General features: G+C 45.8%; 1 protein-coding gene across 6 annotated transcripts; it reads right to left on the bottom strand.

Annotated features, from left to right (window-relative positions):
* Positions 1 to 927: 927 nt before the first annotated feature.
* Positions 928 to 9,124, bottom strand: LOC106849392 (protein mono-ADP-ribosyltransferase PARP12-like). 6 transcript variants are annotated; one of them, XM_088164687.1, is made up of 10 exons: positions 8,759 to 8,878; positions 7,169 to 7,209; positions 6,157 to 6,291; positions 5,552 to 5,672; positions 4,461 to 4,545; positions 3,567 to 3,642; positions 3,353 to 3,407; positions 2,725 to 2,855; positions 1,700 to 1,851; positions 928 to 1,271 (listed from the first exon to the last, which is right to left on the bottom strand). In XM_088164687.1, exons 5-10 carry the CDS (start codon positions 4,528 to 4,530, stop codon positions 991 to 993), a joined length of 765 nt encoding a protein of 254 aa, XP_088020813.1. In that variant the 5' UTR covers positions 4,531 to 4,545; positions 5,552 to 5,672; positions 6,157 to 6,291; positions 7,169 to 7,209; positions 8,759 to 8,878; the 3' UTR covers positions 928 to 990. The 6 variants fall into 6 exon arrangements, with proteins under 6 accessions (XP_088020813.1, XP_088020809.1, XP_014725451.1 ...); XM_088164683.1 differs by lacking the exons at positions 3,353 to 3,407; positions 8,759 to 8,878 and adding an exon at positions 9,002 to 9,124; XM_014869965.2 differs by lacking the exon at positions 3,353 to 3,407.
* Positions 9,125 to 10,549: the final 1,425 nt, after the last annotated feature.

Raw genomic sequence — 10,549 nt, 5'->3', positions numbered from 1 at the left:
GACTGTTTTAAAATAAACCATTCATTTTTTTCCCATGTTATCAGTCATCCCAAATGCTATCCCATTATCCACCAAGTCTCATAATTCAAGCTTTCCCCACCATCCATCCTAGCTGGAGTACACACCAGTGGGGCACTTCTCTATCATCAGAAGTGCCAGGCAGAGGCAGGGTAATCCAAAACAGCCACCACCAGTGTCAGCCTGCAGGGTGGGAAGGAGCTGGCCGTGCCAGCAGCCAGCCCTCACCAAGCCCCTGTGTCTCACCACTCACTGCTGCAGGAACTGGCTCCACAGCCCTGCTGGGACACTGCTCTGTGCCATTATTCAGCTCACCATGGACTTCTCACTGCTGGTGTCATGGCATGGTGGGGATCTAACTTCAGCAGCTGCCATATCCCTGCTTTTCTTGACCTAAATCCAGTGGGGACAGAGGAAGGACAGGGTGTTACAGAGACATGCAGACTTCACACAGAAGAACCAGGTAAGAAGAGTTCTCAGCAATGTGGCCAGGAAACAAAGGAAAGTTCTTTGCTAGCATTAATTACAAAGCCTTCGGGATGCAGGAGCTTCCTGACACTTACTTGAAAGACAGGCCATGATTCCTCTCTTGACCACCATGATGTAGGTACTTCCACTTTTCCTGCCCTTTGGCATATCAGCACCATCACAGGCAGGAATCAACCCTAGGTGACTGTATCAGTGGATCGAGGTCATTTTAACTCAGCAGGTGTCACAGCATCATGGTATGCAAGACAGGTACATTCCCATTCCAAGCTAGAGATATGGTGAACTCTAAAGTTTAGCACTGCCTCTGGGGAAAGAATAGCCCCTAACAAAAAACTATACCCCCCAAAACCATCAGGAAATTGATACTGGTTTACTGCATTACAAAAGTATTCTAAAGCTACAACTAAACCCGAACAAACATTTAAAAAGACACACTGAAGAGTAATTTATTCAGTGTGAATTCAAAAGACATTCCACCATTCATTACAGGACCACACAGCTGGTCTCAACGCTGTACTCCAAGATATAGGCAGGATAAATTTGTTGCTTCTCGAAGATGACAAAGATGGAAGGGTCTGTCGGGTCATTCACGCAGCTGTCATACAGTCTGTTGGAATTTCCAGCTCTGGCTGGAGGGCGACAGTACTCAGGGCTGCCCTGCACAAAGTCTCCAACAAGAACCTGAGCTACGAACATGCTGTAGCGCCCGCTGCGAGGGGAACAGTACTCATGGGAATAGCTGGCATCTCTGGCAAAGTAGCTTCCTAGGGAGCAGAAAAAGCCACAGGTCAGACAATACACCAGCCAAGGGACAAACACGAGCTAGCAGCACTTTGGCAGCCAGCAATCCAACAATCCCAGCTAGCCCTACAATGTGTGGGAACGTTCTTGGCAGGTGTTGCCACACTGGCTTATTGTAGTGACAAACTGTAGTGCAAATTTCACCATCAGCCTCCCAGTCTCACCTGTCCCAAGAGCATTTACCTGAGGCAAAGAGAAGAGTTTTTAACCCTTCCTGGAATGGAATTGCTGTGGGTGCTACCTGAAGCAATGCAGATGTAGAGGTGAGAGTGCCCTAAAGGCAGGTGTACATGGCGCAGGAACCATCAGTCGCTCTGCACCCACATCCCCCAGCCTGGCTGGGATCTGCAGTCCCTGTTGCTACAGCCTCTATGCCCTTCTGCACTTGTACCTTTTCCATACAGTGTCCCGTGGGTCCCACAGAGTCTCCAGTCAAAGTTCTGCTCACAGATGGCAGACACATGGGAGGGATTTGTGCCATGGAATAGGAGTCTCTCATCCACCCCTTTCAATTGATGGATCTTCTTCATCTTTTCTTTTTGCCTAGAGATCAAAAAAAAAAAAAAAAAAGACCAAAAAAAAGAACAACTTGTTATCCTGGTTCAAACAAGGAAAATTTCCCAACTTAACTCCTCCTACCTCTGGGTCATGGAGGAACAGTGACACAAACCACTCTCAGTGGGGTTACTGTCTGCTTTGCACTTCTGTTGGTACCCTGCTGCACCAGCTGGCTCCTGCCAGCAAAACAAAAAGTTCTCAGCATCACTATGGACTGTGTCACCCACAACTTCATACCACATGAGAGAGTAAAGAGACAAACATCTCTTGTCTGGGAATTGGTCAGTTCCCATGTTATATAAATCCTGAATACATAAATATGATTATAAAACTGAACTGTATGGAGCCACAGTGAAGATTGTATAATCCCTGCCCCTACCTTTATCACAAAACAAAGAAACTTTTTTTTTTTAACTCCTATGTGGAAGAGGCTAAAACTAAAAGAATAAACCTGAAGCACCAAAGCTCAGTTATGATGAAGGAAAATAATTTACTTTTTGGATAACACTAGCAACAATCACACAAACATCTTTATCTTAGGGATCTTTATCTTAGGGATAAAAGGCCCACTTCTACACACAAAAAAACCCCGATGCAACCCTAACAACCCATTCACAGAGAGAGGTGCCCCAGTCCCCCTTCCAGGACTGCTCCAGAGGAGCCTCAGACTCAGGGAGCCACGTTTTGGGGCAGTCATAAGTCTGGGCCACCAGCCACACCTGGGCAGAGAGATATGTGCAGCCTCACCTCAGCTGACTGCTGAATTTGGCAGCTCCAAATGTAGACCATGGAGGACAATAGATCAGGAGATACCAGTCATCTCATACATAAGGATAATGAAATAAAATAGATACAAACCACTGAAAAAGGTCCCAAAGTGTTGGATTCTGGATCCTCTGCAGTTGGTCAATGCAGTAATTTTTCATTGTCTTCTCAAACAGCATCTTGATTTTTCTGTATTCTTGGGAATCATAGCTGAGCTGTATCAACTGAAAATTTTTAAAGCACTAAAAATACTGAAAGTAACAACTCCCAGTCCTTCCAAAGGACTCATCAACCTTCTTACAGCTGCTGAAAAGCTCTGCCACAAAAATCACAAGCTGCTTCTGTTTTTCCTGTTAACCCTCCTTTAGCATCACTCTCCATGTGGAAGCACAGGCACTGACTGAGGGAAATCAGTGTAATCCCATGTGAGCTTCCTTTAGAGGATGCACCTCCACATCTGGACTATTTTTAGTTCAGAGTAGCCTAAAGCTGAAATGCACAGCAGTATTCAGGCTGAAGCAGAGTAAAAGTTTCACCTTAATTTGACATTCTAGCTCCTTCCCTACAGAGCTCAGCTGCAGTTTTACCACAGCAAATAACATTCTGCCCCAAACTGACAGAGGAAATAGCCCCTTGAGATGCAATTAATCTGGTTTATCAGAGGATGAAGTGACTTGGGAGAGTGCAAAGGACAGGTATGAGCAGCAATGGCCTTTCTTACCCTGTGTGGTATCATAGGGGTTTTCAGAGAGCCTCCCAGGAAATGCATGTCTGTTCTGAATATGAAACTGTCAGTTTTGTTTCACATCATAGCTGCTTATTTTACAAGACACATTTAAAAGTTGGTAACATCTCAATTGCCTTGAATTATGCTCTTGGAAAAATCAGTACAGGACAGAGCTCTACCCACCCACTGGAGAGCTGGAAAGTCCTACCTTGAACCCAATTTCAGGTAGTGCAGTTTGGTCCCAATGTGGAGGATACACAGGATGTGATAGAGTTGTGTTTTGGCTACAAAACAGAAAAAGGAACCCGTCAGCTGGTGATACTCCTAACCAAATCCCCCTTCTGGAGGGATGAGCTCTTTTAGAGCCATGAGCTCTAAAGCAGCCTTCAGGCATCTATTCACTAGCTATAGTTTGTTTCCTATTTAAATGAACACACCTTAGGTTGAACCAACACTTTAATTGAACCCTCAGCTTCACATGCACTGTATACTGGTGAGTTTCTAAAGCACAGACAGCTCTTATTAAAATAAATCAGTAGCACAAATAACATTTAGAGCAGATGTGTTCAAATTCTGTTAAGCTGAACTTCTTTCAGAAAAAGCCATAAGATAGGTATCTCAAATAAGTGCCTCTAATTCACTTCATTTCAGTGGATTTGCCTGTTCTGAGTTTTAGTTTATCCTCAGCTTTCCAAGGGATGACATCCATATGGACCACAGCTCTTGGGATTGGCAGTCCCTCACTCTTAATCACTGCACAGTTTATTTATTAGTGTTGGGGCATAAATCAAGGCATAAATATTCCTGACACAGTTGTGTCAGCCCTATGTGGCCTTGGCTCTCACAGAGAGAACAGATCTACTCTAGTGGTCTCTCACAGCTGCCAGAGACTGCCACCAAACGTCCCTCCAGGGAGCTCTACATAAGCGTTGCATAATTTACAAAGACTGTCACTGCAAAATGTGCTGTTAAACCAGCCAGGAAAAGGTATCTAAATATGAATTTAAGAAATATAAAATTGCATTCCAGGCAGGTAAGAGGAACTTCTTAGCAGAAAGGTGCTTTCCTCCAGAGACACTGTTAAACAATGAATGTGTATTACCTTCTGTCTTGTCCACCTTCAGACTGTTTAGGCAGTCGAATAACAGTTCTTTGAGTTTGAAAGACCACATTTGTTTGGACCATGTCTTGAAAGAAAAACACAATAACTCAATAATGAGATAATTCATTGTCTAGGGACAGGCTCTTCCATGTTAAGTAAAAATAAAAGAGGAGGTAGCCCTGAATATTGCATTGTGGTGCTCTATCTCACCCACCCCAGTGCAAACTTCATTCCCACTTGGACATCAGCAATTCAACCACCTGCTTGCACAGGCTGTGAAACTTGAAGGCAACCAAGCTCCAACTGCACCTGCACTGCTATTCACATCCAGGCTGCTGGCCAGAGAAAACCACATCTGATGGCAGGCCTACAGCAGGAAAGAGTTTTCAGTGCAATGGGAGCCACAAACCTGGCTTTCCTGGCAGCACAGGGCTGCTGCATGGTGCTAAAAGGAAAGCCTGCCCTCTCTTCTTGGTCTTGTAACAATATCACAGAGCACATGCTGTGTGACATGGCTAATTATCCATTGTTTCCTCCTTGAAACACCACTCTTTATTCATGCCAGGAAACATTTAAAGTTTGGAAAGCTAACAGGAGTTTTAAGATGGGTAAATAAATTAGAAACAGAAAGCATTTTTCATTTTCCCATTTCTCTCTCTGTGCAACCAGCCCTAAATTTTTGTTTGCTGCACTGTGCTTTCTCTCCCCATAAGTGGCCTGCAAGATGTTCACCACAGGCTCACTTCTTCACCTTTTAACTTTTCAGTGCCTTTTTTTGAGTTTTTCTCTGATTTCTCATTCCTCCTTTTCAGGTGTATAAACACAAATGTATAAGCCAATTTGCCATGAAGCATTTACTCTCAACTCTTCTGAATGTACAATATTGTCAGGTATGTTTTGTTTACAGATGCCCAAGTGTAGAAACTCATGTGGGGCATCTCAAAACTGCAGAGAAATTTACCTACTGCTCAAATTCTGCTTGGAGAAAATTTGCAGGAGGAAGAAGAGCTGTTCAAAGAGAGGCAAACATGGTGTGAAAACCTTCAAGCCAGCTGCACCGTAATGAACTTAAAATACTTAAGATACTTCACCTGCAAAGTCTAACTTATACTGCTGAGAACCAGCCCTGAAAAAAATAACACCATTCTTGTCAGCTTGATATTCACGCTCCAGAAATGCCGATGTTACAGTGGCAGTGGCGTGACCTGGGTGCTGCAGAAAGAACAAGGAAATGCTAAATGTTAAAACCACCCTTTTGTTTCGGTGTCACCTAAAATGGGTGGGGAAATAATGTTTCCCCAGGCCCCTATGACAGGATGATGTTTTGAAGTAAGCCTCTACAGCTTCAAGCACTTTGTTCTACAGCGATGGAGGGGGTGCCCCACCGAGCACAGCTGCTTCTAACAACAGCAACAAAGCAGCCTTCAGCCTGTGTGGTCAGCTCCAGCCAAATGATGTTTGTCAACTCTGGAAAATGCACCCCCTTTCAAAGCCAGTCCCTTGAAAGATTTCACAGAGTTCCAGTCCTGCTTTGAGGGACAATTAAGAAGACAATTCCAGCCAGGAATTGGAGCAGCACCGCAAGGGCACCCAGCGGTGCGTGTAGAACACAGCAGCTGCAGAACAACATGCTCTAAATAACTCTGCAAAGATGGCTTAACAAAAGCTTTTGGCATGAACAGCAGATGAGCTTCACCTCTTTCCCATACTCAATCCACTGCTTGGAATCATCGAGCCAATACCAGACATACTCCATTTCAGAAGCAGACAGATGAATCAGGAGACAACACAAGTGCAGATGAGCTGATGGGCACCAGCTGCTTGCTCTGCCCTGCATTGGAAAAGAAATCCAGATCAAAGCACGGCTCTTTTCCAAAGCTGTCAAACTGTGCAGCATCCCTGGTCTGATCAGAAATCTATTCACTTCTCAAAAAAGGAGACCCCCTCCAGCTGGGAAGTGCAGGTTTGCCCCAGAACTGAGGAACTGGTGTTTGGATGTTTATGGGGCATAGTAAACACCACAGAAATGACCCTGATCTCTCTGGCTTCGACCTGTGACATTGATTTTTCCCTAAAATGAATCTTCCTAAAAAGCACATTTTAAGAAAATACACTTGACACAGAGATTCCCCTGCAGCCCATAGAGAAGGCTATGGTGAGACAGCTGTGCTCCTGCATCCTGTGGAGGTCCATGGAGCAGGGATCCACATTGCAGCCCATGGAGAAGCCCATGCTGGTGGACAGGCCCTGAGGGAAGCTGCAGTCCATGGAGAAGAACCCATGCTAGAGCACTTTAATCCTGAAGGACTGCAGCCCATGGGAAATGAACCATGATGAAGCATGGGAAATTTTTGAGTATGATGGAGGAGTAGATGGCAAGCCTTGCAGACTGAGGACAACATCCATCTCCCTTCTTTTCTGCACTGCTTTGATGGGAGGGGGTAGAAAAGTCAGGGATGAAAGAGTGAAGTTGAACCTGGGAATCCCTGGAGGAGAGGAATAGGTGATCTAATTTCCTTTTCTCACAATTTAAATCTATTTTAATTTGCAATCAATTAACTTCCCCCACATCAAGTCTGTCTGGCCCAATGTTCACCTTGGCTTTATCTCAGCTCATGAACTTTCCCATTATTTTTTCCCTGCTGTCCTGTTGAGGATAGGGAGTGAGAGTGCACCTCTCACTTGGAGGAGGGGATATCATTACTTACCAGAAAAGTCTCTGCTCTGCACTCTATCCCAGACACAGCACCTACAAAGAGAAGATGCAACAGGTAGCCATTAATGATTCCAACTCACGGGATTTTACTTTGCTTCCTGCTGTGCTTCATCCTCCATTTAATCTCCCAGTTTTGGAACCAGCAACACTTTTTAAACATATCTCACCACCTTACTGCCCCTACAGCACTGCCCATCATGGATCACATATCCAAAGCCAAAAGCTGCCAGCCCTTAAGCTTCCAAGGGTCTGTGACAGAGCTACTCTGAGCTGCCTGAAGAATCTGAACACGATATTGAAACAGAAACTGGAAATGATCATGTATCCAGCTCTGACGCCCTTCGTACTTTGGCAGGGACCTAGGGTATTCAGAGAAGCCCAGTGAGAGGAAATCATTCCAGGAGCAGCTCCCTCAACAGAGCTGTTTACAGTGCAAAGGTCCACAAAACAAAGGCGTGGCAGCCCTGGACTGCCAGAACAAAGAATGAGGAAGAACTCGGCTCTCCTTCATAGATAGACTTTGTTCCAGTGCTGCCTGTGTACACACTAACACTGGCCAGCCTGGTCCTAGAAAAATGCTCCCAATTATTCTTCTCTCCCATTGCAGGGCATTCAAGAGATCCAGCACTACCAGGAGAACTTTCGGACATGGCTGTCCCTTTTTTCTCCCTCTGCACAACACCATGATGCTGCTGCTGGCATGGCTGAAGAATTTGAAGTTTGTGGATTTGAAAGGTGGGATTTAAGGGAGGAGGTGGGGAGAGGGGAAATGGAAAGGAAAGCAGGGACGTGAGGCCGGATGATGTTTCCAGGCAGCTTTTTTCCACTGCTGCCCCCCTCTGTCTTCCCTCTATCCCCAGTCCAGATAACCCCTGATAAACCCTGCCAGCTCCCCTGCTGGGATTCGGGGCTCCAAGCCTGCCCTAATCACATGAGCTTGCAAAACTGTCCACTTGTGACCTACTTTCCTTTCCACTTTCCAGCATTTCTGCTCCATGCTGGGATTCTCCACTCACCAACTAACCCCAGCTAGAAATAAACAGAGGTGAAACTCTTAAAAAGCAGACAGAAATATTTCACCAGCAAGGTAGTGTCCTTCACATTTTGCTGAAGATCTCACTACATGGTCCTGTGCAATTGTACATTTGCTTTTTATATCTTAATAGGAATAACTTTATACAGAGAAAATTTTATACTGAAGTAGCACCCTTTTCCCTTACAAAAGAAGAACTGAAGAATGATACAAACACAACTTACAGTATGACAAAGTGCAAGCAGGGATGCCTCCAGCAGACCTTAAAGCCAAGCCCACAAGCTATAAAATCCTGAACTTCCTGTGTGCCCAACCCTCCCCTCTCAGCTGCACCCTGGGAAGGCTGTCAGAGCCTGGCATGTGCCACTTCTCTGGCACAGTCACCACCCTCGGGAGCTGAAGGCACCAGCCTTGTGCTTGCCACGCTGATGAGCCCGCTCAACCCTTGCTCTGCATGACAAAGGTGCCCCGGGTGCAGCAACACCTTCCAAAGTAAACCACAGCTGGCCTGTGAGAGCTCCCTGTGAACTCCCCAGAGCACATCTGTACCTTGCTGTCTCCCTCGCAGCCTCTCCGTAGGATCACGGGTGCCTGTCTGCCACAGACCCTTGAGGAAGTGGGGCTGAGTGACATTTCCTTCTGCTTATTGCGACAGACAGACGCATGCGCGTCTGCCAAGCACGAGCAGGCCGGCCAGGCACAGCCCAGGGCTTTGGCAGATACAGCTGTAAAATCAACGTCACTGAACCAGCAGAGTTTATCTCTGCTTCTGGGTTCCTGTCCTGCACTCACCTAAAGCTAGTTCCTCCCAGCCTTCCAATGGCTGGGGGTGTTCAGGGTCTTCTCTGTTCTATACGGAGCAGCCTCTGCTGAACATCATTGCTGGAAATCCAACAGCTGGCGTTGTCTTGCAAAGAGACTCCCCAAATCTCAGTGCATTTTCATCCTGCTCTCCCCAGGGTTAGTGATGGCACTGGTGGGGGGATTGCAGCAAGCAGAGCCACACAGACCTGTGTGTGCCGAGATGGGCTCGCTCGGCCCTCGGAGCTCTGCACCATCCCAGGTGTTTGTGTTCCTGTACCTTGGAGTCTGATCCTCCTCTCTGCTCTTCCCCACACAAATCAGACAAGGCTTAGGAGTTTTCCAGTCTGACCTCCAGCCTTTCAGAAGCTGACAGCGCTTCTCAGCAGAGCTCTGAAGCATAAAGCTTAACAACAGCTCAAGTAGTCTTAACTATGCAAACTTGTTAATCCAAAAGCATTTCTTTGACTTTTTTTTTTCCCCTCAGATTGTGTTCAGTTGAACTGCACAGAACATTTTTCTTTCCTGGAGATCCAGTCACACCAGAGCAATAGTGGCTGAAACACAAATCTCTGAGTGTCCAGAAAGGGTGCGCTCTGAGTGCATTCTACAGACATAGCATAAAAACAAATAAACAAACAAGCAAACAAACCCAACAACAACAAAACCCCTACCACACACACATGAAAAAACAAACTAAAACAAAAAGCCAACACCACAAATGTGATTATGAACTCACTTTCTTTCACTTCCTTCACTTCTGAGGTCCTACTGAGGCCTAAGAGCTTCAGTAGACATGAGACAGCAGCTTTAGGAAGAGCATTCTGGCTTGGAAGAAAATGTTTACATATCTTTACTGGAAGCAGGACACCATCCTCTCTAAAACCAAACAACTGTCCACAAACTGGAAACTTGAGTTCACCGTAAACTGATACCTTCTGAGCATAGTATTTTTAATTTTTATCCCTTTTAATTGCAATGTCATCCGTGGAGCTGTTGAACCTCTGATTTCTCAGCGATGGTACCATATCTGTCCGCATTTCCAGTATCTGGGAATGGAACAGGTCTCAGAGCAGGCATCCTATATATAGCCCTGCAAGATCATATTCCTGCACAGTCAGCAGAGGCCCCCAAGTGTGGTTTCCCTGCATATGTCAAATGATTTATCCTTTATCAAGAAACCATGGTCCAGCAGATAGCGTTACTTAGTTTCCTCACAGGAATTCCTGTTCTTGTTCGCTTTTTCTCTTCAGAGGAAACGGACAAAGAAGGGACATTTCACCCTTTGTCTCTACCTCTGTGACACACAGGACACACAGCAGCTCTGCTGCAACTTCAGACTGCTCCAAGGATTGATGTGGGAGTCCTGATGCTACAACACGTGCACACTGTGCTCACATGGGTATTGCAGCCTGGGACCAGGCTGGCAGTACCTCATGCTTTTACCTTAAGATGTGTAAAACCCCCCAGAGCAGTACCTAAGTGGGTGGACTCAGGAAATGTTGGGGTAATTGAGCTCACCTGGTTCTGCAAGGTCTT

Source organism: Sturnus vulgaris, chromosome 5, assembly GCF_052056855.1.
Source record: "Sturnus vulgaris isolate bStuVul1 chromosome 5, bStuVul1.hap1, whole genome shotgun sequence".
NCBI classification, from domain to species: domain Eukaryota; kingdom Metazoa; phylum Chordata; class Aves; order Passeriformes; family Sturnidae; genus Sturnus; species Sturnus vulgaris.
The sequence above is the reverse complement of the archived record's forward strand: the minus strand, read 5'-3'. Positions and strand labels throughout refer to the sequence as shown.

Coding starts and splice junctions, on each gene's coding strand:
- LOC106849392 (XM_088164683.1), bottom strand. CDS start 6,216: ATGGAGTATGTCTGGTATTGGCTCGATGATTCCAAGCAGTGGATTGAG. Junction 5,673..6,156: donor GGATTGAGTATGGGAAAGAG/GTGAAGCTCATC, acceptor TTCTTTCTGCAG/CACCCAGGTCACGCCACTGC. Junction 1,852..2,724: donor CTTTGGGACCTTTTTCAGTG/GTTTGTATCTAT, acceptor TTTGATCTCTAG/GCAAAAAGAAAAGATGAAGA.